Source organism: Drosophila tropicalis, unplaced genomic scaffold, assembly GCF_018151085.1.
Source record: "Drosophila tropicalis isolate 14030-0801.00 unplaced genomic scaffold, ASM1815108v1 contig_158, whole genome shotgun sequence".
Lineage (NCBI taxonomy): Eukaryota > Metazoa > Arthropoda > Insecta > Diptera > Drosophilidae > Drosophila > Drosophila tropicalis.
The window spans coordinates 8,367,613-8,394,411 of NW_027172602.1; the positions used below are offsets into that span (position 1 = coordinate 8,367,613).

Sequence of the window (26,799 nt, forward strand, 5' to 3'; positions counted from 1 at the left end):
AAGAGCAAATCAAGTCAAATCTCCAGTCAAAAGGACTCCCCCGTGGCCTGAAAATCTCATAAACACTTTTGTCCCAGCACAAATTGAAATCTGGTTAGCAACAACAACAACAACAACAACAACAACAACTGAGAATAAAGAGGGTGGAGTCGATGGGTGGTGTGGGTGGTTGGTTGTCGTCGTCCGCCCCCCCACCACCCTTTGGACATTCACGAGCAGCTCATGCGTGCAAATCAAAGTGTCTGGCAAAAGTGATAGCACACACCAAGCAAAAGCAGAGGGCAACATTTAAGATGAATGAGGCAAAAAAGGAACTATCCCAAGCCGGTAGGTGGCACGAGGCGGGGAGGTGGCAAATTGTCAATTTTCTAAGGTGGGGTGGGTAACAGCAAAACGTATTTATTAGAATGTTTGCCATTTAGCCTCATGACCGCCCCAACTCCTTTCACCCTTACATTGTTTGAAGCCGGAACCAAATAGATGAACTCTTGTTATACACCCGTGACCCATTTTGGGTCAGATAGAAAATTACAGGATTAGGATAGGTAAGTCAAACTAGGGAGAAGACTGCGATCGATCGACACAAATCAAGTTTTATCATCTGGATATTCATTACAATTTCACTTAAGCAGTATAAACTAACAAGAGGATTAAGAGATCTTAGTAAAACTACTATCGAAAGACTCTTAGAATACACTTGACAGTTCCTCAACTTACTCTTACTTTTTGGAATATCTTGAACCAGAATTATGACTACCGATCATTCGATTTTATATTACTATAATGATCTTTACTATCCATATACGAGTGAATAGTTAGAATAGTTTTTTCCTTAGCAAATGAAATGAAATTTGTTTCTCTCTCTCTCTCTCTCTTAAAAAAGAATAGTTTTATTTGCTTTTTCTTTTTTTTTCTTAATCATAATTTATTGCCCATTAGTTCAATTGCCAAGCAAATGCCATCGACAACTATAAGGAAGAAAAAAACTTGTTGTTCGGAGTCGAGAGCTAGAAGGAGAAAGAAAGAGAAAACACTTACTCATTGTCAATTGTCATTGCATTTGGCTGGCCCTTCATTCATTCATTCAGTTTGGTTTCTTTCCATTTTTTGTCTATTTTCTATATTGGTGTTTCTCTTCTACTTCCTAGCCAATGTGTCATGCTTGTTGATTTGTAAGGATGCTGCCAGCAGTCGACCCGTTCGAATTTGTATTGACCGGAAAATCATAAAGCTCTTTGTGTGAGAGGAGAGGAAATCAAGTCGCCGTCGCTGCCGTTGCCGCCGCCGCCTCATGACTGGACATCATTTGAGATTTTCTTTTCATATTCTTCGTCTTTTTTTCACAATAGTTTTTCTTTTCTTCTTCTGAGTTTTCGGTAACCGGAAATGTTGCCCAGTTGAATTCGGAACAGTTTTCGTTTGATAGCGAGTTTCCATCCATCGATTTCTATCACTTTATTATAATCCTTTCATTTCGGTTTTTGTGTTTAAAAAAATTTGGATTTTCATTTTCGTTTTGAAGTTTTAGAGGCTGAGACTGAGGCTGAGGCTTTGGCCCTGTTTCCGTTGTCGTTTTAAATAGTTAGGTAAGTTGACAAGCGAGTCAACAGGATTTATGCAAACATAGACGGAAATGTTACAACAAAAGGGAAAGAGAAAAATAACGTTAAGACTCTATGGCCGGAAGTAGAACTTGATGGGACAAAGAAGAAAACGAAACGAAAGATCTTTAACTTAGGGAAAGGGAAAGAGGTTTGGGTGGTCTTTTGTATTAGATCTTTAAGTTGTCCTTCTTAAATCATTTCGATTTCAATCCTTACCACGATAGTGACTTACAAGTTCATGATCCACTGACAATCAACTTGAACTCGAATCTAAGATTTAGCTCTAATCATTGATAGTTTCCCTCTAGTTTGAATTCATAACTTATCTATAAATATGTCTATTTCTTCTATATCAGGAAAGACAAACCAAAAGAGACTAAATTCATATAGTTACACCTGGTCGGAACTGAAAAAACATTTCTCTAATCATTTGCAAGTGATTTTCGATCAAAGCATTTTAAGTATAAGGATTTATCTTACTTATCAGACCCCCAGGACTTGCCTTCCTCCTGGAATAGTTATGTATTTAAGTGAGGTTAGCAGAGCACATTTTTGTCCTTGAATATAAACGAAAGGAGGCAACACACATTTTGTTGATAGATTTATGTAAATATTTAGACATATCTTGAAAATCGCTAAATCCAATTTGGTTTGAGGCGAAAGTTCTTGTGCCTGGATATCAGAAGAGTATAAAGAAATTTCATTCAATCAGGCTAAAGGATACTTAAACGATTTCCATTTGGCTTGGCTCACTTGTTCTTGTTCGTGTTTTTGTTTCGTGGGATATTCGAGATTTTGTTGTTGTTTTTTTTTTTTCTGTTCAAAGCAAATGACCCATAAATGACACTGAGACACACACACACACACATATTAAACGATACCGGGCTGACCTGAGTGAGCAAGAATGGGGAATTGTCCTTCGTCCTGGCTGGCATATGTGCTTTGTCAAGCGATAGAGAGCGTGCACTCGTTCTGCTTGCGTTTATCCATTTATGAGTGCACATTAACCGTTATGATTTACGCCCTGAACCCCATCATGTTCCATCTCCTGTCAGCGACGGGTCTGACTCGAGCTCGAGCTCGAGTCTCCGGGTCCGGCTAGTTGCCGGTAAGTGGCCTGTCCTGGCCTGGCCCCGTCTGTGCAGCTAAGTGGAAACTATAGATAATATTTTTATAGTTGCAGTGGAATGAGTTTTTGGATTTGGATTGAATGAAGCCATGGGCAATCCCCCTAGATCGGGCGGAATCGAGTGGAGGAGAGAGAGAGAGAGAGAGACGGAGAGAGAGAGAGAGTTGCATTGTCTTCGTTTGCCGCATATTTTGTATATTAAAATTCTGAACTGACTACATTGAAATTGATTTACCGATTTCTTGATTTATGACCGGGCACAATTCTATCTTTCGCTTACTTTTTTTTTTTTTTTTTTTTTTTTTTTGGTTTTTTCTTTTTGTTTTCTATTTTGGTCAGTCAAATGATGCGTCAGCATTAATTTGTGTTTTTGACCACGAACAGGCTGAGTGAATAATGTAATGAATGACTGACTGACTGACTGACTGCATGAATGAATGGGTGGAACGGCATGTGCCGGACATTACAAAACGAGAAGAAGAGTAAAGTAAAAGTCCGTGTTGGAATCAAACGTGGTTTGGTTTTTTGGTGGTGAGAAGTTGGCCTAATTGACAGTACGTGCCGCTATTATAGCCAAGACAGATTAACCCGTTGGAAAGAGTTGAGCTAAATGTGAAACTAATCCATATTTCAATTAAATTTAGTTACCAACCATGTGGCCAAAAAGAGATTGCCATGAAACGTCTGCCTCACTTTCATTCTAATTTAATCAATATAATTCACAATCAATCAACAATTTTTCTCCTTCTCATGGACGGTTAAGGGAAAGCCCTCATTAAGGACCAAGTTGTTTCTTGTTTAAGTTTCATCATTCCTATTCAAAATCTTGCCAAATAGTCATTTAGGAACTTGGGTCTTTTCTCCTCATTTGGTTGTAATTCTCAAACAGTTGAAGCAACAAACACATGAGATGATCATTGCATATCTGGACTCACCTCAAAAAATCATCCTTTCGACTATATACGATACTAATATCAGCAATTGCTGCTTAAAGATCAAACTCCCAAGACTTAGGTCCTATCTCCTTGTCTAGGACAAACTACAAAAGTATTTAAAATAGAGTTTTGAAAGTTAGTTAAAATCTCATAATGGCTTATTCAACATTTTTATCCCGCAGTTTTTGATGCGAAAATTGAAAATCTTAAATGAGGGAAATGGCAGCTGTCCGACACTTATTAGCGTCGAGTACATCAATCATCAGCTTGTTTTAATTTTAAAAAATCGCACGCTGTTCTATGGCCATGGTGAGCCTCATCCTGTGCGGCGAAGGCGCGCGTAACTTTTATGCACTTAATTAAATGACAGGACACCCACATCCTTTTCTTGACGTGACTTTCCAACCACCATCTCACCTTGCTCTACTCTCAATTTTCAAATCCCGCCCACTGCGCAGCATGTGGCATCTCTTTCACACAAACGCCGGTTTTCCACAGTGTGTATCCTAAGGGAAATTTCAATGGGGAAATTTCACAGTTGCCTCATTTTCTTTTATGAGAGCGCCATTTTCTTTTCTTGTTTTCTTAGCCCGGGATTTGATTTCCCTTTTGTTTTTGTAGGCTTTTGGGATTGAGATGGGTGTGTGTGTGTGTGTGTGTGTGTGTGTGGGATTGTCTGGCAGTTGGGTCTTAGGCTTGGGTGTTTCATTGGGTTTCATACTCGGCAACATAAGATGGATCTATTTTAATAAGAGGACTTACAATTTTTGTTATCGTTTAAAAGATGAAAAGTGTAAAAAAGTTTAATTTATTTTTCATCATCATCATAATAAGTATCCGTAGGATGTCAGGTCGTAATCTTTTGTTATCCAGTAGCTAAAAGCTTTATGCCAGATTTACACAACTTTCTTGCCATAAAATTTTGCGAATGAAACATATCTAGATTTCGTTTTATATGGAAGGATTCCGTGACGATTCTAGTTGAAGAAAATATTTAGTTATTAATAAATTTCTTCTCTACCTTCGTGGTTAGTCAAAAAGTTTGCTGCTTAGGTGCCAGAATATATACGGTAAGACCTCGATATAACGCATCTAAGGGGACTTGTAATATAATTTGTTATATCTATTGATTTGCTATATGTATTTATTAGTTTTTTTCAAAGGACTTAGCATAAAATTCGTTATACTTATTTTGTCTTTCATTATAACAATGTTTCACTGTATATACATAAGTTATATAGATCACAAATCCCTCTTCAAAAGTAATTGGAAATGGTTTTTGCTATTATGGAAGGAAAACGATCTCAAACATTTATCCAGAAATTTTAAAAGGAACATTAAAATCAACATTTAAGATAAGTTAAGCAGATGTTAGAAATGTTTTGAAATATTTAATGAAATTTCATTCAAAAATCAAAAAATACCAACAATAAAATATTGATTTATTTGAAAAAAAGGATACGAAAACAGTAATCAGATTGTGTCCAATTCCTTTTTAACCTTTGCTCTAGTCAGAAGGTTGTTCATCATCTTCCTTGGAAGAACCTTCAAGTGAGGTCTTTGAGTTAGGCATAGTCCTGCAAAGGATGCTTGCCTATGTATGTATATCCTTCCGGCAGTCTGTTAGCATGTGCAAGGAAATCGCAGCCAAATCGAACGACAACTCATTTCCTCTTTGTAGTTTCGAATGTTTTCATTTATTTGTTTTTATTTTTATTTATTTCTTTTTTTTTTTGTTTTTTGTTTTTGTCTGTTGTTTTAATATTAGATTTTTAAATTAATTATAAAAATACAGTTTGCTTTTGTTGTTCGTAAAGATTAAATAAAATTGTATCTGGTTTTGTTTTTTTCATCTTTTTTGTTTTACATTATAGATATATACATATATAATAAATATGCTAAAGCTAATCGGCCCATTTCATTTGCTTTTTTTTTTTATTTTAATATCTAATTATCATCAAAATAAACTCTGTAGGTCTCAAGCATTAAAAATTTAATACAATATTTCATTAAAAAAAAAAAAAAAAAAAAAGTCCAAAAATACATAAAAAAAAAGAAATAATAATATATCAAATAAAATAAAACACATTCATACGTTTATAAGGTCGAAACGTTCCGACCTTCAATTTGCTTATTTTATAGATCGGCAAAGCGCGCTTAACAATTTGTATTAACAATTTGCAAATAAAAAATCGAATATTGAAGCACAAACAATGTTTAAAAATGCGTTCAAAGAACATATGTGTTTATGTAGCTATCACTAGAAACAATACGGAACTTATTATAGAGGTATGAATTTCAATCTGAACGTCATATTTAGCAACACGATCTCTGGAATCAAATCAAAGATGTTGTGTATACAATACTTTTTGTTTTGTTTTTTTAAATCCAAAAAATTGTTGCTGTTTGTAGACTAAGACTTTCCATTTGTTGCATTTGCATTTTTCGTATCTATTTCTATTTATATATATTAGTGTTAGATTGTAAGAATTAGCACAGGCCGATAATATAGAAAGTACTTTTATTTTGGTCATAAGCAATCAAAGCAATCAAAATTTAAAAAAATACTATATGTAGTTTAGAGAATTAGCAAATTTTTCAATACTTTTATGTCATTTATGTGAGCGAGTTGTCGGCCTGTGAGCTCATGCAGTGTATTATTAGGCGTTAAATAAATAAAGAAATGCAGAATAAATATACAAAAGACAACCGTCTCAATTTAACCAAATTGGAGTTTTGTTGTTGTTTTTTTTTTTTTTTTTTTGTTTTGTTTTTGTGAAGAAAAAGCAGGAGAATCATTGCCTCCATTTAGTATTTAGGTCTCAAAGTATTTATATATAGCCGTTACATAGGACATGACCTGTGTCCAGTCTGGTCTCTCAATCTGGCACATATCGTTGATGTTCTAAATAAATACAACAAAAATATTAACAACAAACGTTATGAAATCTGAGAAAGGTTTCAAACTCACCAGGGTGGTGCCAATGCCAACTGATTCGGCAGCCGCAAAGGCTAATGAAAAATTGCGACGCTTATTGGTCGGATTAAGGGTATCATAGGGTATGCGATCCGGTAAATAGGAATGTAGAATCGCACAGAATGCCAAACCATCGTTCCACGATGAGCTAAAGTTCGTGATATCAATGTTGCGATAGCCAACGGTTTTATTTTGGCACCACTTAAGTAAGGCATTGCGTTTAGAACCACCATTTTTGGCTAACATATTGAGAGGATCCTTGCGTTCGCCTAAAAGACAATAGAAATGAGTGTGCGAAGATAGGTCAGCTTGCCATTGCCCTTCTTTCTTACCGGTGAGAAATGATTTTGAGACATTGCCAAAGCTGAGACTGCCCACCAGTTGACTATTGCTGGGCGTTTTTACTGGCGTTGTCAGACTGGACGGCACCACCACCATTGATGGAGGCGGTGTGACTGGAGTTGGTGGTAATGTTGAGGCTGCTGATCCTGTTGTGGCTGGCATTTGCTCTCGCAATGGTAATGTTACTTTGGTTGCATTGACAGCCCCGCCGCCTGCTCCTCCTCCACCTACACTAGCTGCCGTATTATTGACACTCACATGTAGATTGCTGCTCTGCAGGACGGGTAAACGTAACTGGAAACAAAGACAAATACATTTATCTATAGATAAGCGGAAAAGCTCTTTGAAAAATCATTATACTTACACTCTCATGCCAATCACTGGAGGCAGGCAGTATAATAGGTGTATTACCCATCTCTGGAGTGCCGCTATTTAAACTTGAAGTTGAGCTATATCTTGATTCAACATCATCCGACGATTTTCCCTGCTATTAAATGAAAAGAAGTAAATTAATTGGAATTGATTTATTTGTAAGTATGATTAACTTACCGGCTTGTTATTCTCAATGCTTTCGATGAGCGTTTTTACCGAGAGACGCGAATCCTGACGATTGAAATTGTGTTTACTGCCACGACGTGAGGCCATTTCCAATTGAACAGTGGACATGACCGATTGTTGGGTCTCAGCGCTTTTAGTGTTCAGTTTGTCCAATTGCTGTTCCAGCAATCGTATTTTCTCCTTCTGCGTTTTATTCTCGAGCATCAGCTGCTCTCGAGCGCTAAGCGCCTCAGTCTTGAAATCATTGGCAACCCGGACGGTCATTAGAAGGTCCGACTGAAATTGTTGCCACTCCTCAGCCTCTTTGCGGCGTAGCTGTGTCTCCTTGTCTAGTCGCTGTTCCGTATCGCTAAACTTTAGCTTAATATCGCCCAAATGACGTTGAGTCTCGCCCAGTAGCTGCTGCAATTGGGCCTTATCTTCCTGATGACACTTGCATTGCACTTGAAGCTCGGCCACACGCTCCTCCAGCGATTGACAATCGCTGGACACTTTATCCTTGTCGCTTTGCAATTGTTCGAGACGATATTCCAAATGGGATACGGCGCATTTGGCATTATTTTTGGCCACTTTGCACTCCTCACTGAGGCCGGCAAGTTGTTCCCGCAGACGTCTCAACTCAGCCTGGCCACGTGAACACTGATCCTGCAGCTCGGCCACCCTTTCTTCCAGCGTATCTTTTTCACGACGCGCCGCATCGAGAACATCACTCAGATCGGTCTTATCGCCACGAGACAAATCCGCCTCGAGCTCTTCAATCTTTGATCGGGCATTCTCCAGCAGAGTTGTCAATCGATTGATTTCGATACCCCTCTGTGAGATTTCCTCTTTGGCCTGCGACAATTGAGACTCTCCTTGTTTGCGTTCGGCATTTGATGCATCCAGCTGCGAGTCTTGCAAAGCAATACGTTCCCTTTGACGCTGCTGTTCCAATTGCGCTGCATCGCACACGGAACGCAATTCACTTAGCTCTGAATTGAGCTCCTCCTGCTTCAGCAGAACCACCTCACGCTCCTCCTGGGACGTTTTAATCAAATCCAATAGCTTTTTCTCCCTCTCCGAGGTGGTTACTTCAGCCGCCTGTTTTGTATCACGCAGCAACAGTTCTTGTAGTGTTGTGATTTGTGTTCGTGACTCATTCAGCTTTTCAGTTTGGCGGCAAAGCGATTGAAATAGCACATCCTTCTCCTCGGACAGACGTTCATTTTCGGTTTGAGTATCGGTTAATTGCGTTTGCAGATCGGCCAACTCTTGCAGTGTAGCCTGTAATTCCTCATTTGTGGAATAATGCGTCTCCTCCATTTGTATGATTTTATCCTGCAAACAGGCTACGGATATTTCACTCGATGATGAATGCTTATCCCAATCGGGTGTAAGGCATGGTGTTCCACTATCATGAATACCTTCAATTGCCTATAATTCAAAGTGAAAATGTGAGTTCAAAATCCATGGATAATGTGATTAAATCGAATACTTACACTAGGTAGTGCTATGGAGGCAGGAGCTGAGCTATGCAAACGTTGTGAATCTTGTATAATCTGATGCTTTTCCGCATCTGATAATGGTGAATTAACAACGTCCCGCAAACGATTGCGCAAAGATTCATTTTCATATTTCAAATTGCCAATTTCCATTTGTGTTTTCTCCTGTAGATTCTGTTCAACAGAGAAACCCAGAGAGAGAGAGAGAGAGAGAGAGAACGAGAATTAGCGGGGAAAGAGTAATTAAAGCCGCCCATAGATAGACAGACAGATGAGCGACAGGTGTACAAAAAAAAAAAAAACAAAGATGATGTTATTTTTATTGTTGTTACTGGTTACGAAACACATTCAATTAAAGGAGCGCAATTTTATTTACTAGAGCATATTGAATATCAATAAATTGGTTAAAGTAGCCAAGCGCAACGCCCCCGCAGGGGAGAGGCTACACTTAGTCATCATCATCATGATCATCGCAAATAATCATAATAACAACAATAACATCATCATATTCATGGAAGTTTTGTTGTTGTTGGCAGAGCAAGAGAGGGAGGAAAACAGCCACCCTCCATTAACCCAGTTTCTTTTCAAAACGTGTGGGTGGATGATGATCTTTTTAAAAGCCAAAGGATCCCTCCCTCACACTTTCCACTACACTACCGCTGCAATTCCATCAATGAGCCATGACAAGCATTAGCTTTTTGTGGTTAGTATCTACCACCCACCCATCCACTCGCAATTATCTGACATTTCCCTCTCACCTGCATCTTGATCAAATCGCCCTTCAATTTGGCCACTTCACTTTGGTATGGCAACAGCTCTGTGATGCGTGTCTCCAGCTGCAGATGTTCACTTTCCAATCGCTCCACCTGCAAACGCAGCTCTTGCATTTTATTGTTAGCCTATGTCAAAGAGAGAGGGAAATAAAGAGATTAATAATAGTTCAATAAAATGTCAATACAATGCACATTCTTCGTATCACAATAACATTAAGTGGTAATAGCAAATTATTAGTTCTCCATAAGTTAACAGATGAGCTTTAATCCCATTGTGAACCCTCCAATCAAGTTAAATCTTCAAAATATTTATGTAGTTACTTATTTTAGATAAATATATTTGCATTGAGAATTTCTTTAATGATCAGCATGCTTACCTCTAAAAGTTGCTGTTGTTGTTGTTCATTATTGATAAGCTGTTGCTGCTGTTGTTGTTGTTGCTGCTGATAACTGCTGGCAGCAACAGCTGCAACAGCCACAGCAGCAGCGGCAGCCGGAAATGCATTTGCTGACGCTGCTGGATTTGTGGCAGATGAGGCTTGATGTATGGTGGTATCGGTGGTTGCTGATGAATTAGTTAATGTTGACGATGTACTGCCAGGTGTTGTTGTTGGTGTCGCTGTTGCTGATGCTGTCGCTGCTGCTGCTACTGCCAATTGCTGATAGAAATCAGCGGCAGCAGCGGCGGCACTTACGCCGCCATCTTGAAGGGCGGCCAATGCGTGGCCGCTGTTGTTATTCAAATTAAGATTTCGATTGTTAACACTAGATGTTGCGGCTGGTGCTGCTGATGTTACTGTTGGTGGAGGTTGATGTGGTGCGGCGGCAATGGAAGTCATTTGTTGTTCGTTTAAATCATTGCCAGGTGGTTGTTGTTGTTGTATGGGTGGCAATTGCTTTGGTTGCTTTTGTCCTTTCAGTTTGGATTTCTTTTGTGGCAGAGTGTTGCTCTGTTGCTGTTGTTGTTGCTGCTGGCGTCGTTGTTGCAATTGGTTTGTTAGCAATAAGGCATCCTCATCGCCTACATCTACTCCACGTTCATAGGTGGCACCTGTTCCACCTTCATTATTTGAATAAAATTTGGTTGTTGCAGTTGTCGCCGGCTGTTGCTGCTGCTGATGTTGCTCATGTGCTGTATTTAAAGATGTACTGGATTGAGATTTCTGTCGATTATTGTTGGAATGCTGCTGCTGTTGCTTATGCGCTGATGTTGAATTTTGTGAGGAATTGGAACTCGAGGTCCCTTGTCCACGACGGAATAATGATTTTAATTTAATCATTTCCGTTGTTGTTTATTTTTCTTCTTTGGGGAAATTTGATTAATTTTTATATTGACAAAACGTAAACCATAAATTCTTGTTAATGTTCGATGGTGTCTAGTTATCGTTAATCGTTGTTTGTTATATTTTTGTTTTCTTGGTAATCGTTGACCTTTCGTTTTATAATCGTTCGTTTACTTCATTCTCATCTAACTCATCTTTCGCGACTAAAGTGAAAATGTTTTTATGTTTTTAGAGTTTCTTGTTTTGTTGCTGTTTGTTTTGTTGTTGTTCAATGGAATGAAAGTTACAAACATGTACATACATACATACATACATATGTGGCATGCCACAATAACTCGTTGGTGTTTGTGTGTTGATGTTCATATGAATGTATTTGTGGACAGACAATCGCTTGCATTGTATTAGCTTGAATGCCAGCTGAGGCGCAGACGAGCCTTCTTGTGCCGACACCATGGAACACTATTAATATATTTAATGTTTGCCACTAGCTGGACTGTCTTATCGATAATCTCTTATTTTTATCGCTTAGATTTCGCTACATTCAAAGGGGAGACCCGTAGGGCCATTCAGTAATGCATTTAAAAAATTTTTTTTTAATTTTTGGATCCCTAATGGTTATTTCCCTTTCAAAAGAATTCCAGTTTAGCAATATTTAATATCTTGTATAATATCTTATCAGATGGATATATAAATTCTATAGCCCAAAACTTTTTCATATGATGTTGAGAATTTTGCCATAACCGTTTTAGTCTTATAACTGAAAATGTTCCGCTTAGCCCCACTGTGCAAAATAATAGAGCAAGTAGCAATAGTGGCAAAAGAACAAGCGAAGGCGGGGTAACAAGAGAAATACATACAGTCAAGGAAAATAATACTCAAATACCCCGGGTTTCTTTCGTTTTGTTTAGATAGATGTGTGTATGTTCATGTTTATTCTTTGTTGACTGTAGAGATAGAGATAGACTGCCGGCTGAACTCACACTTAATTAATATGCAGTTAACAAATAATAATGCAATTGAAATTCAGAAAAGGCCAAGCACAGATACAGATAGAGACACACAGAGATTTCATTCCCAAGTCTGGCGACACAGACGACGTCGACCGCGACGTTGACGGCGACAACTGCAACGTCAACATTTTAACATCTCTCGTGGGGATGGGAAAGGCGCCACAATTAAGAACAGTAGCGAAATCCTATAAAATTTACTGTTCCGACAAATAAAACAAAAGGCAAGGTCAAACTGTTTGTATTTTCTCTCCTAAACCCTTGTTTTTTTGTTATTTTTTTCTCATCGATTGCCCAGGGATGATGACTCATAGAATATAATGGCAAATACAATGCAACTACAAGAAAAGTAGTAACAATTATATTTATAAACTTGTTTAAGAATTGATTAGATAAATGCAAGAACATATTACGAGCAACTTATCTTTCAAAAAATTCTATGTATGTATGTAGGAAAAAAGAAATTTACAGGTGTAGAGGTCAGAATCCGCTCCTGCCTCATTGCCGCCTGTTGCGCATGTGTGTGCGTGTTTGCTCATGTGTTGTTTTTTTTTTATATTTTCATTGTCATAAGGCCGGGGGGATTACTCACTCATGTCATGGCTTGGGCATGGAGAAACGTTACAATCAAGAAAAAGTGATGGAAATATGAAAAATATGCATTATTATTAACCTGACATTGACAGCTGACCGACCGACAGACCCAAAGCGAGAAAGAGAGAGTAGTAACAACAGGCTGGTGGCCTGGCTGCAGCATAAACAGTGTTGCCAAATGACCGTTTTTATCTTCAGTTTTATGATGTTGCCATTTATGGCCAGATTTTGATTCTTTCTGGTTTTTGAAAGAAAATTTTTCACATCCCACACAAAACTTTGTAGATTTAAAAACATGAAGAGAACCAAAACCAAAAACTAGAGTGACATCATGAAATGAAAAAATAAACATAAATTATGGTTGTTTGTTTAACGCAATTAAAAAACTGCGTTTGTTGAACATGGACAATTTTTATCTTTCGGTTTATCTTTCACAAGTTGTTTAGCTTGAGCAATGATAAATTTGCTTTTTTTGGGTATTAGATAAGCTAAGAAAGCAACATAAGAATGTCCCCCCTTCAAAAATATAAAAAAACAATCAAATTAAAATGTTAATTTGAAGGTTTCAAACTTTCTTCTACACCAAAAACAAAATGCAACTGCATCAAATGCAGAGAGAAAGGAATGAAATGACACACAATGTGTAGGGAAGAGCGGGCAACAGAGGCGAAGAGAAAAGGAGAGCCAAATAGCAGGATGTGCCCTTCAAATTAAATAAAATTGAATGAAAGTGAATAAAAAAAAAAAAGGAAAACGTCAATGAATTTAATACACACGCACACGCACAGAGAGAGCATAATTTAATTGTTTGCTACAAATAACTGTAAAAGGCAGAAAGCGATGAGGACAAGGTGGAAAAGAGGGGAGTTAAAGTCACTTCTCTCTCTCTCTCTATCATTCAGTTTTCGCACTCGCAGAAACCGGAATACGACAGCAAAATACAGCAACAACAAAACAAAAAAGACAACTTCACACCAACACACATAAAACACGCATCTATACATACAGTGGCTCACAGCTTATTTCGTGCAGGGGTGCAGTAAAACTTTAACAGCGTGTACCTCTTAAACTATTGAAGATATCAAAAAAATTTAAATGCAGTTTTATTTAGTGATCATTTATACTATATTTAGGTACTTTATTGTTTTTCTTACTTATAAAATAACTTTTAAAAATTAAAAAAATTAACATTGGTGGCTTTTTCTATGTCACAGCTTATTTCGTGCACTGCACTTAACCTTAGAAATTATTTTAAACAAATTAATATAGTATTTGGTTGGACCCCCATTTTGTTTAATGACCTCTTTAATGCATGTTTCCATCAAGAAAACCAAATTTTTTGTGACTTTAGTGGATATTTTTCCACACTCTTCCATTAGTGCTTTTTTAAGGTCATTTTTATTGGAAATTGACCTTTTCCGGATGGTCATGTCCAATATTGCCCACAAATTTTCAATCCCATTAAGGTCAGGAAACTGGACATGAGGACTGACCACATCTGGGCAATCCCAGATCAACCAGGACTGGACAATGCCGGATTTGTGTTTTGGGTCATTGTCTTGATAAAAACGGAATCGGCCCTCTAGACCCAATTTCTCTGCACTTTGAAGTAAATTATCCTTTAAAACTGATAGATACATATGTCTGTCCATTGTTCCTTCGATCAAAACCAGGATTCCAACTCCCGAAGCCGCCATGCATGCCCAAACCATGACACTTCAACCGCCATGTTTCATAGTGGGGTATTAGTTCTGATTATGTAGCCCGGTATTTCGTTAGCGCCGAACATATTGCATCGAATCCGACCTAAGGATATTGAATTTGGATTCATCTGCATATATTACTTCATTCCAGAAAGAAATTGGGCGGGAAACATGATCCTTGGCAAATGTTACTTGACACTATGAGCCCACTATGAAGCATAGCGGTTGAAGTGTCATGGTTTGGGCATGCATGGCGGCTTCGGGAGTTGGAATCCTGGTTTTGATCGAAGGAACAATGGACAGACATATGTATCTATCAGTTTTAAAGGATAATTTACTTCAAAGTGCAGAGAAATTGGGTCTAGAGGGCCGATTCCGTTTTTATCAAGACAATGACCCAAAACACAAATCCGGCATTGTCCAGTCCTGGTTGATCTGGGATTGCCCAGATGTGGTCAGTCCTCATGTCCAGTTTCCTGACCTTAATGGGATTGAAAATTTGTGGGCAATATTGGACATGACCATCCGGAAAAGGTCAATTTCCAATAAAAATGACCTTAAAAAAGCACTAATGGAAGAGTGTGGAAAAATATCCACTAAAGTCACAAAAATTTGGTTTTCTTGATGGAAACATGCATTAAAGAGGTCATTAAACAAAATGGGGGTCCAACCAAATACTATATTAATTTGTTTAAAATAATTTCTAAGGTTAAGTGCAGTGCACGAAATAAGCTGTGACATAGAAAAAGCCACCAATGTTCATTTTTTTAATTTTTAAAAGTTATTTTATAAGTAAGAAAAACAATAAAGTACCTAAATATAGTATAAATGATCACTAAATAAAACTGCATTTAAATTTTTTTGATATCTTCAATAGTTTAAGAGGTACACGCTGTTAAAGTTTTACTGCACCCCCTGCACGAAATAAGCTGTGAGCCACTGTACATTTATAAACATACGAGATGAGTATATGTACATTTTTAGGATAAAAATTATTCGTTTAAGAAACAAAAACACAAAAAAAAACAAGATCCAGCAACAAAACAATTTATAATAATAAACACATCACAAAGCTTCAAAAAGCGGCGTCGGCGGCGGCGCAAATAGAAAAAAAAGAAACTAAAAACTGACAACAAAGCGACGCGCGTTTTCTGTTTCAGTTTTTCTGCAAGACAACAACAACTAATACTATTACAACAAGTGGCAACCCAGGTTGCCAGACTGATGCAAAAAATTTAAATTTTTCGATACGAAAAAAATCGAACGACAGAACGATACTATCGATAACAGATAACACAAAGCGCCACAGTGCAAAACGAGCGCCAAATTTAAAAAAGAACACAACTGATAGTAAATATACGAGAATACGATTTACAATTTGAATTCATTTAAATTCAACCTTTTTGGTCCAAATTTTTGTCACATAGTCTCCTTAAATTTTTGTTTACCTTTATATATATGTAAACATTTGTTGTTTTTTTTTTCATTACTTTACTCTATTGGTAAAGGCAGGAGGCCAATGACCACCACCGTGATCATTAATGGATGCCAGTGTACGCATAAAAATCTATGGATGGAATGATGACATTCAGTTTCGTTCATTTTCTTCATTTACTAATACTTATTATGACGTCTTCTTTAGGCATGGTATATATAGAGTTGGTAGTCGGGGGAGGCGACCAAGCGAAGTGCGTGTCTGCGTGGCTAGAGCTTATCAAAAACGTTGAACGTTAAAGAATTAAAACAAACCGGAACAGAACGAAGCCGAATGGACAACTAAGGGGAATAAGGAGAAGAGAATATGGGAACCGCAAAGCCACAAAGCGAGTCGGGGTATTTGCGGTTTACCTTTTTTTTTTTTTTATTTTTATTCTATTCGCATTTTTTGTTACTTCAATGTTTCTTTCTTTCTATGACCAGTCACTACTTATCGCTCGGGTTTGTTTTTGTCGCTGTTGTTGTTGCTGATGATAACCGCAAAAGCTTGGGGATCATTTGAATCTCACATTTCTCAGCCCCAGAGCCTGACCCCAAAGAGCCACTGCCACTGCCACTGGGCAGTTTTTTAGCCGGGTCTGAAAAAAACCATTGAGCATGACAATACCAAATACCACAACTAAAAAAAAAAAAAAAAAAAAAAAAAACATTAAACCATTATAACCAGAACTCAGTCAGCCGTTATCCCACCTGGGGGCATTCACTTGAAGAGCACTGAGAGTTTTATTTAGAGAAAGAAACAAAGAAAACCAATGAGCATATGAATTCCTTATTTTTTTTTTAAGTAATTGTAACGGTTTTAACACCCACTAGGATTTACTTTGGTTAAGTAAGATCTTACCCTAAGCCATAGGATCATATTTTGAAGCAATCGCTTAAAACCAGCGATTGTCTGCCCCAAAAAGGGGGGCTCGGCACATTGTCTGTCTGTTGTCTCTTTTCCATGTAATTTGCCGCTCGAAGTAAGCTTTTGATATGACCCGTTTATCTTTGAGTCTGTTGTTCAGTTAAAATTTTTGTGAAAAAAATGGTTTTAAGTCCGTTTTCCTTTCATTTTTTGTTTGTTGTTTCGCGTTTTGTTAGAAATGAATTATTTTTAGAAAACGGTTTCATTTTTTCATACCCTATGTAAACCACAATGGATTAAAAAAGGTTCGCCTCGCACTTTCGATCACTTTGGAAGAGGGAGAATTTCAAGATCCAATGTTGCTTTTTTATTTCAATTCAAATGGAGATATCTGAGTGAAAGTGTCGTTAAAGTTATTAACGATTTACAGGGTATCTAAGCAAACGTTGCACGGTTTTTTGTTTTGTTTATCATTTAATGTATGCAACATTTGCGTTTGCGACTTCACATAAAAATAGAAACCGAAACTGAGTTTTTTTTTTCTTTCTAAAACTCTATTTTTTCGTATACATAAATATTTATATATGTACATACATATGTATGTATGTCTTCTCTTTTGGGTTATTTTCTCTTCTTTTGCCTCTTCTTATTGTTGTTATTGTTGTTTATGGTTTACGTTTTGCTTATTAATGTTGTTATACATTTTCTTGATTGTGTGGCTTGGCTTTCTGCTGCAGCAGAAAGTGGAAGGTTTCACCTCTAAATTATATAATTAATGTCTTTTTAATAGTCCAAACGCAGAAGCAACAACAGCAGAAATTTCTATTTTGTCTAGCATTTTGTTATATTTAATTTTTTTTCTTTTTCTTCTTCTTGTGAATTGACTTACCCGGTAAAATTGTTTCAAGCAAGTGCAGCAGCAGTGGCAGCAACGATATTAACACAGGTCAACAAAATTACAAGCAATGAGAGCCACAAAGGTTATTAACATAGCCAAACATTAAATAACGCTTAACTCTTTAAGAGGTTAATGTTTAAGTATGAAGGAATGACGACCGAAGGGCGTTTACATCTCAAATCTAAAAAAACAGACTAATGACTCTCTTTGTTTTTTAACTTGGGGAATAATTCCAAATGATTTAATCTATTTAACAAGTTAAGGTTCTATTGCCCTTTTTAGGTTAGATTAAGGCTTGGGGGGGGGTCATGCAATTTTGTTGGCCTGTGTTACAATCAATCAACGGTACACTTGTCTGTGGCACTATTTCTCACTCACTCGCTCACGCTCGATGCACGTGTGGATGTGTGTGAGAGGGAGAGGAGCAGAAGCACTTGCACCTTTGACTTTTTTTTCGCTAGGCCAACACTAACAACTGTTATTTATGTATTTCGTTTAGTTTTTTGTGGCCTTTTTTGCACCAAAAATGGAGAAATCGAACATAACACACACACACACAAAAAAAAAGAAGTACATAGATTATAAACACATTTCATTTTTTTTAACACAGCTGCAACTGCGCTGTCTGTGGCTGCAGCGCAGTTAATTGCATTAGAAATTCGCATTAAACGCAAGAAATCGCAAGAATAAAACAACAGCCAGTGCAACAACATCAACATTCAAAAACGACAACAACGACCACAAAAGCAACTAATTAGCAATTATTTCTCATTTTTTTTTTTTTGTTTTGCGGCTTTTGAAATATTTCTTTCTCTTTTTTTTTGTCTTGCACAAATTCCAATTAGACGAGGCTAGGCACAGGCACTAGACGTGCAATGGGAGCGACAGAGACAGTTGCAATTGCTGTTGTTGTCCCGTTAGGCATTTGCGTTGACCTCGGCGGAGGGGTTGGGGTAGGCATGGCAAAAGGTCCGTTGATTAATATTCATTTAATTCTTCTTTTCTATTTTTATTCACATTTCTTTTACTGCAGCTGTCTGCTGCGCTTGTCATTGTTGTTGTCGTTCTAGCTTCGATTTTATTTTTAGCTTGCTTTAATTTTGTTGTCACAACAAAACTTTAATTGTTTACAGCAATTACTTGTTACTAACATTAAGCGTAGGCTTGAAGTATCTTGTACCGTTTAATATTGTTGTTGCACTTTTGGTAGTTGTTGCTGCCGTTGCAACAGTTAAGTAGGCAAAGGCAAAAAAAAAAAAAAAACATACGCCAAAAAATATAGCAAGTTTTTCCTTTTCTCAAGTCAAGGACTTTATCTTCATACCGCTAATATGGCATGTTGTTGTTGTTCTGTCTGTCGTGTTTTTTCTTTTACTTTGTATTTTTTACGAAATACGGCCGCGTCTGCACGCCCGCTCACTTCGAAAATATAAACAACACAAGACCACGAAAAAAACAACAACAATGCAGTAGTCGAAAATACGATATAGTAATCGATGCCCACTTATCGATACATTGTGTCCAGCCCAGCGATAAGTATCGATTCCACGAAATATCGATAAGGCCGCCAAAAAATTTTGGCGCAAGTTCAAAGATACAAAAATATAACAATTTCTCATTTAATAGTTTAAATTTACAACAGATTTCTTATCAACTCCAACTCCGTTATCCATTTTGTATCTCTCTTATACGCTCAATAAATACAAATATACTATTATGTGGTTGAATGACCTTCGTCATCAAACATTGATCAGCTGATTACATCTTAAACAAAATAAGTGGCGATTTAACTTTCGACAGTTTTCGAATTATTTTAATTAATGTACAGTTTACAATTATAAAACCCTAGACTACAGCTTGCTCTTAATGCTCTCATCTAATTCTTGACATCTTCCTTTGCAGTCGAATCGAACGGCACCTCCTCCACTTTGTTAAATCCAGAGTAGCGTATAATTTTTCCCGTTCCCTCAACTTTAATGTGTCTTGCAAATTGCTGGGCCGGCGACAAAGCTGCATCCTGTTCGGTTTTATAACCGTAGTATTTGGCCCAATCGTTCCGTCCTGTATACACCATATAGCAGACGAATCCAAATGCCTGCCAGGCCAAAATCGCATAGCCCAGACTTAAGCGACGTTTCCACAGTTCGGCCCTTTGTTCTGGTATGGGATTTGTGTTACGCCGGACGAAACGGCGAAGCCATTTCATTTCAAAGAGACCCATCTTTATTAATAATCGCAAGTTTTTGTTTTGTTGTTATGTAAAATGAAGGCAAATATAAACAATTTAGAGAAGTGCTGCCTAGAGGTGGTGACGAATTTCGATAACAATTCGATAACAGCCACCCGATGAACAGATGGCGCCACCGAGTAATATTCCTAAGTGTGAGAGTAATAGTCCTAAGGGTGCGAGTAATAGTCCTAAGGGTGCGAGTAATAGTCCTAAGGGTGCGAGTAATAGTCCTAAGGGTGCGAGTAATAGTGCTAAGGGTGCGAGTAATAGTCCTAAGGGTGCGAGTAAATGACCAGACTTGGGACTATTAAGTCCTAAGGGTGAGAAACAACAGTGCTAAAGAAGAAGCAAAATACAAAATTATAAATAAACAGGTTAGTTGATGTCAACTGTGACAACGAGTTGAAAATGGATAAAGCAAAATGAAACTCTTGCTTAGTTTGTATCTTATTTCCAATTAGATAATTCGATTACTCCACTCCAACCAAGGACCGACCGCAGGAGTGGGATCCCGCTCAAAAATCCAACAAAAGCAACAATAAGAATACACATACAACTGCAATTACAACCACAACTATAGGCTATCAAGTAGGCTAAGCTCTCGTATATACGATTAAATTTTTAAAAGAAATTTTTAGTAAAATTTATTTCTCAAACAGCTAGCGCAATGCCCACGACAACACAACAATCCCCGCTGCAGGGTACAACACTGCACCCGCATCCACATACACAGTCACATCCGCACCCACATCAGGATAATATGAAACTAAATGCAGAGGAAAGCAATATGCCAAATTTATCAACCTTATCGCTGGACGAATTGAAGCAATTGGATCGCGATCCCGAGTTCTTTGACGATTTCATTGAGGAAATGTCCGTGGTTCAGCATTTAAATGAAGAGCTTGACTCGATGATGAATCAAGTAGAGAATATATCACGTGAGCACTTGCACTATAGAAATCCTACATCTACATATGCTAATTGCCATTATTCTTGCAGGTGAGAACGAAAACAAGGGCACACATCTGGTGGAGCTAAAACGAAGGCTCAGTGATGATTGTACGGCACTCAAAACACTCGGCGAGAAATGTGATCAATTGAATAAAAAGTATTTGAAAAAGTCAGAAGAATATGCGCCACAACACATCCGGGTATGGATGTCCTTTAGAGTCCAAGTCTCTCTCTCGCTATCTTTTGCTAACTGTTTGTCCTTGTGTGTTTTATTCTTGCAGGAATTACTCCAAATAGCAGCCTCAAATGCAGACGCTGACTGTGATCGGCATGTAGAGCATTTTCTCAATGGTAAAATCGATGTGCAAACTTTCCTAAATACCTATCAGAGTTCCAAGAAGATCAGCTCAGAGCGCAAGGCCAAAGAGGAGCGTCTGGGCATACAACTCAGTGCCTTGGAGCGTGCTGGTATTTGAATCGAAGGTATCGACAGCTGAAGTGATTAAAGGCAGGGAAACAAAACTATTATACGAAAATGATTGAAGATAGAAAACAACAACAACAACAAATGAATAATGATAATAATTGCATGTTAATACAAATGCTTTATATACACACAGATACTTAATTTTATTGAATGTCCTTTTGGAAATGTTGTTTTTCTAATTCAACTCTGTCCTTTTTGTTTCTTTCAAAAGTCGCAATATAGAATTTAAGGCAATATTTTTTAACCTCAAAAAAAAAAAAAAAACAACAGATCTGTTTATATTTTATACATGAAACACATTTGATCAAAGAATACCAAGAAAAACAAAAATTATAGATATAAATACTTAATATATAGATATTTGTATACAAGAACATTTTTTTGTAAAACGCATCGATAGGGCCAAGCAAATTGATAGCGTATCATTTTTAGAGGCATAAGTTTTAATATATTATATATATGTATATGATTATAATCGAGGCAATCAATTCATGATTCTTTTTGATTCCAATAGAATGTATATATATGCATATTCAAAATGACTCAATTCCTATGTTAGTCATTGAAACTTTTTAAAAGAATTTTGTTTAGATAATTTTATGTGGCACTGCGTATTGGAGTATAAATAAGTTAATGTTTTTTTGTGCTTTTTTTTTTTTTTTTTGTTATCAAACTTAATCTGATCCCTTTCTCTGATTGTTTGTGCCCCCAAGTCCGTAAGTCCAGTCAATATTGTAGAAAATGTATGATTTAATTTAATTAAAACAGAAATATATAGATATATATGTATACATATTCATAAATTTTGTAAGATTCTTAAAAAAGGTGTTATTAATATTTGCATTTTATATTACTTTTATCTTTCAGGAGGAGGAATAACTTGTGGAGTTGCATATTATAAGATTGGCATTGCAAGTTATTCATTTTTTTCATATCTAACCAGAAACTGAAAATTGGATTCACCCGCCAATCCCCGAATCTCTATTCCTATACCAGCAGGCTATTCGGCCGTCTTACATTTTCATTAACTTGAAATAACAGGGCAAACTTTTTGCGGCAAAAACTCCAAACGCCCAAATGCCGGACTGTATTTTATACATAAACATTAGACAGACAGCTCTCTTGCAGCTACCCACTCTATGGTGCTCTTGTTTTTTGGCTCTCCTTTCCACATATATGTATGTATGGTATAGAAAACAAAAAATGCCTTGTCCAGCTGTGCAGTTCCGGTTGCTGCTATTCCTGCTCCCGTCCTTCTGTTGCTTCTACTTCGGCATTCTGTTCCCATTCCTTAACTGAGACAAGCGTAACGTACAATTTTTATTATTATTTTACTTTCTTTTCTTTGTTGCTCTAGTAGAACTTACTACACGGAATGTCATGGTGCCTAGACACAATTGTTAACTTTTGCCATCCCATCCCAGGGGGAGGTGGTCAGTCGTCCTTTCACCGCATACATATATTCATAAGTTTAACTATTTTTCATATAATTCGCCTTGTATATATCCAACGATTTGTGATTAAAAGTTACACCAAGAATATATTTTCTTAATAGTCAGAGATGTTTCCTCTTGGCTTGAAATATTGAAGATTTTATCCTTGACCCTTTGCAATTATTTAGTATCTGTTAGAACCAATTTCAAACTTTGAAAGGAAGACTCATATTTGAAGTTCGTAGTTTTGATCGTTCTCTAACAATCTTTCCGTTCTATCTAGATTTGTATGGATCTGGGCTTCATTTACCCCCTATGGTATGCAATAAGAAAGAACTTTTAAAGTAGCAACCTTTTCAACTGTCTATTGCATACTAAAGGGGGCAAAGTTTCACCATTTCAGGTAGATTCGCCACTGCAATTCCCCATACCTGTTGAATGATTCATTTTCATCAAAATTTACCATCAGGATACAAGAAAAATTTTGAAAAAATAAACATTTTTTGAAAGATTGATATTTTGAGTCAAGAAAATGCACTTACTGAGGAAGAAATTCCTAAAACGATTGTTTAAAGTCTCTTAAATTATATTATGTATTTATATATATATCCATTTATTGTAGGAATAAGATTATACTAATTGTATATATATAAAATGTGTAGTTTGTGTAGTTTTTGGGCATTGGAAAAGTTGAAGATTTTTGGTTGTTGTCATCGTCTTCGTGACTATTGGAAAAGTATATTTTCATTTTGTTTTTTTGTGAAATTAAAAAACATTTTGCAATTCTATAAAGGTGTATGTGTGTGTGTGTGTGTGTGTGACTGGAAAAAGTTTTCATGTCTTGGCGTTAGTTCATTGCTTTTTCCTGAGCAAAAAGTTTTCCTCAACGTACTTAAGTGGGCCAACGCCTTCCTCTTCATTCGCCATTTGCCCGTTTGTCTACTCCCTAACGCTCCTCTAAGGTGTTCAGGTAATTAGTTAGCAACTAGTTAGCCATTTTGTTGTACTTTCGTCTTTATGGCCAAGTTAATATGCGGCTTCCATGTGACATTATCACTCTCCCACACACTTACACAGTGCAACAAAGAAATAAATTTATGTACAACAAGAAGAAGGCAAAACAAACAAAAACCAATGAAAATTTGCTCATTGAAAACTTTGTTAAAGTAAGTTGAAGAAATTTGGTCTAGTTTGGTTTGGTTTGGCTTCTTGGTTTTTGTTAACAAAAATGTTTAAAATTTATTTTGTATATATACTTTTCTTTCTTATAGGTCAAATCAGTTCTAGTTTTTGATATATGAAAATATATCTAAACATTATTAAATTTGTACAGTTAAAGCTGAGTAAATATGGAAAATATGAATTTAAACCCTTTACATATTACCATTTTGCAGCTACAACAAACCACTTTGACAGGGCATGGGGGGGGGTCAAAGGGGACCGTAACGAGTAACGAACATGTATGGTAACAAAACGCAATGAAATCGGCTTACAAATGGCCACATAAACCAAGAGCGGCAAGCGAAAAGCAACAAATTGCCGGCTAATCTTGGCTATTTCCGTTTAGTCTCTCTCTCTCTGTGTTTGTGTGGGTGTGTGCGTGTTGTCTGTGTGCATAAGGGCAAAAGGGATTTGTTAAGGGTGTTTGGTGGGTGGTGGGTGTTATATGAAATAATTGATTTGGCATGGAGAAGGAGTTTTAACTGGTCAATAAACTCTCGAAAACAAAGTAAATTAGGATAGAAAGAGAACAATTTTGAGTGACACTCGACCAGCACTTTATTAACACAATTTCCGTTTCCGTTTCAAGAGTGAGAGAGAGAGAGAGTGTGCATGTGTGTCTGTGGGTGTGTGTCTGTTTGTCAATAGAGAAGTTTTCTCAAAGTTTTCAGCTTTAAATGGCCACAACAGAAAATAATCATAATCATAAAGCGTCACAGAAATGTTTCAGCACAATCTCGACAGCTTAATTTCATGGCATCTCACTCTTTCTCTCTATCTCTGTGTGTGTGTGTGTGTGTGCCATTTCCACTAACATTTTCTTTCATTTTCCACCATTGTCGCTAATTGTGTGCGCTTTTGGTCTTGGCCAACAAGTCTGTCTACTAACCATTCTCATTGAAATTTCTGCATTTGTTAGCATAATGTTTGTCCCTGGAAGTGAAAAGAAAATGGTGACGCTATCTTAGGAATGGGTTGCCATTAGACTTGACTTAAGTGTGCATTTCTTGTGTAATAACAATTAAGATACACATTGCCAGGATGTGCCAAGGAAACCATGAAGATAGACAAGAGGAAATTAATTATTTTTTTATGACTACCAACGACTACCTTTCTGACTACTCCTTCCATCCAGTTGAGTAAGAGATGAACTCTTCAAAAATAACCAAATAGAGGCTAAGCCAGTCATTCGCTCTGAGATTGGCAACAAATACCCGAAACACCCTCAACTGTCGACGATTTACATTCTACTTTCTATCCAATAACTTTAAAACATGTAAAATATCAATCAATTTATGACCATGAATTGGGCAAATCTTATTTCGACCCATAACATTCGATTTATTTTGGCAAAAAGAGAGTAAATATTGTTATCAGATAACATTGGAAAAACTTATCGAATTGGCAATATCTCGACTTTAAGTCTTATGTAATGAAATTTTCAAAGATTGTTCAAAACTGGTCAAAACTTTTGATATTGTTGCGTTATTTTCATTTTTCTACTTAACTGTCTGTCTAGGCTTTTAGTTACATTATTAATTTGGCATTTTGTGCACATTTAAATTGGGCTAAATCATCACAAATGCACAACTTTCATACCGAGTATACTGTCGCTCGTCCTGCCCCGTCTCCTTAGTTCTCGTTAGCCCACTTTAGCCACTACTTAACTCATTTCCCCTATCGCGCAACGTTCGTTTCGTCTCATACCAAAAATTTCAGGAAAATTTTTGTTTGGCGTGCATATTTCGTAATTTGTATTTTGTATAAAATGCTAAAAGTTTTGTCATTAAGCCTTTTTAATAATAAATTATATACTTGTATGTGTGTGTGTGTGTAAAATGCAGGCTGAGACTCGCACACACACACACACACACAGAGAGAGAGAGAGAGGAAGCAAGAGTGTTGCCATTGACCCGAGGCACAACTCACACAAACCCCGAAAAACCGAAACGATACGAAAATTCTCCGTATCCGCGACTTTGTGTCCTGCTTTATCATCATACACACACACACACACACACACATAGAACATACATCCATGGCTCTCTCCATGGAAATGATATTTATTATATAATTATGCACAAAGTATGACAATATGGGGTAATACCCAACTGAGTGGGCCACATGCCAAAAAAAGGGTCATGTAAGATTTCGTTGAACCACAAAGAGTTCAACATTCGCCACTTCTTTTTCCTCTTGTTGTTGTTGTTGTTGTTTTTGTTTAGTTAGCTGACTTAATAACGAAAATGTAAACAATTTTAGCGGTTGTTAAAGGACATTAAACGGGAACTTGGCCAAAAAGAATTGAATAAATCATTCGGCGATTCATCTAAATAAGCGAAGGATGTGTCTCTTCTCATTCCAAATCCATTAAGTGTTGCCTACAAAGAGGAAAAGGACCTAAGTCCAATTCAGAGCTGTCTGAGTGTTCTCTAATATACTCATTAGATATCGCCCATTCACTCCTCGGGGGGGAATCATGGCATAAAGGATTTTCCCTTCCGAATGTATGTATATAAAACCTGTAACATGGCCTTTTATTGGTCTTTTTGTTGCGGTTTCTGCAGGAACAGGCTCACTTGGCCAAATGAAACAACAAAAACTGATGAAATTCGCTGACTACCTTTCAATTTGTATGTACATATATTTGTATATGCATTCTCATTCGCTTCAGTCACTGCAATGCAGTTGAAGCATCACAATTGAAATGCAATTGGTTGGTGGGGGAAGTAGCCTGAAATATTTTAACAAAAAAGGGAAAAAGATTAAAGCTGTCTCTTTCTTTGCCTCCCTTTCTCTCTATATCGCTATCTCTTTCTGTATTCCCCTCTCTCTCTCTCTCTCTCTTT

General features: G+C 37.0%; 3 protein-coding genes and 1 long non-coding RNA gene across 12 annotated transcripts; 1 reads left to right on the top strand and 3 right to left on the bottom strand.

Annotated features, from left to right (window-relative positions):
- Positions 1-904: 904 nt before the first annotated feature.
- Positions 905-1,988, bottom strand: LOC137587250 (uncharacterized). The gene is made up of 3 exons (XR_011033901.1): positions 1,837-1,988; positions 1,039-1,557; positions 905-968 (listed from the first exon to the last, which is right to left on the bottom strand). It is a non-coding gene; the product is annotated as an uncharacterized lncRNA (long non-coding RNA).
- A 3,692-nt stretch (positions 1,989-5,680) lies between these two features.
- Positions 5,681-19,055, bottom strand: spdi (split discs). Of its 7 annotated transcripts, none has more exons than XM_068301113.1 (9): positions 18,953-19,055; positions 10,177-10,859; positions 9,785-9,925; positions 9,024-9,200; positions 7,537-8,958; positions 7,352-7,474; positions 6,978-7,281; positions 6,640-6,914; positions 5,681-6,573 (listed from the first exon to the last, which is right to left on the bottom strand). In XM_068301113.1, the coding sequence occupies exons 2-9, from the start codon at positions 10,636-10,638 to the stop codon at positions 6,484-6,486; spliced, it is 2,994 nt and encodes a 997-aa protein (XP_068157214.1). In that variant the 5' UTR covers positions 10,639-10,859; positions 18,953-19,055; the 3' UTR covers positions 5,681-6,483. The 7 variants fall into 7 exon arrangements, with proteins under 7 accessions (XP_068157214.1, XP_068157246.1, XP_068157221.1 ...); XM_068301145.1 differs by having other exon boundaries at positions 10,177-10,850; positions 18,953-19,026; XM_068301120.1 differs by having other exon boundaries at positions 18,897-19,013.
- Positions 19,056-19,413: 358 nt separating this feature from the next.
- On the bottom strand, positions 19,414-19,943 carry LOC137586915 (uncharacterized). Its single transcript, XM_068303120.1, has one exon. The coding sequence runs from the start codon at positions 19,847-19,849 to the stop codon at positions 19,505-19,507; it is 345 nt and encodes a 114-aa protein (XP_068159221.1). The 5' UTR covers positions 19,850-19,943; the 3' UTR covers positions 19,414-19,504.
- Positions 19,944-20,144: 201 nt separating this feature from the next.
- Vsp37A (Vacuolar protein sorting 37A) lies at positions 20,145-22,091 on the top strand. Of its 3 annotated transcripts, none has more exons than XM_068302654.1 (5): positions 20,145-20,232; positions 20,320-20,446; positions 20,518-20,796; positions 20,858-21,009; positions 21,091-22,091. In XM_068302654.1, the coding sequence occupies exons 3-5, from the start codon at positions 20,526-20,528 to the stop codon at positions 21,283-21,285; spliced, it is 618 nt and encodes a 205-aa protein (XP_068158755.1). In that variant the 5' UTR covers positions 20,145-20,232; positions 20,320-20,446; positions 20,518-20,525; the 3' UTR covers positions 21,286-22,091. The 3 variants fall into 3 exon arrangements, with proteins under 3 accessions (XP_068158755.1, XP_068158756.1, XP_068158754.1); XM_068302655.1 differs by having other exon boundaries at positions 20,146-20,232; positions 20,298-20,446; positions 20,497-20,796; XM_068302653.1 differs by having other exon boundaries at positions 20,146-20,232; positions 20,298-20,446.
- The last annotated feature ends 4,708 nt before the right edge of the window (positions 22,092-26,799 follow it).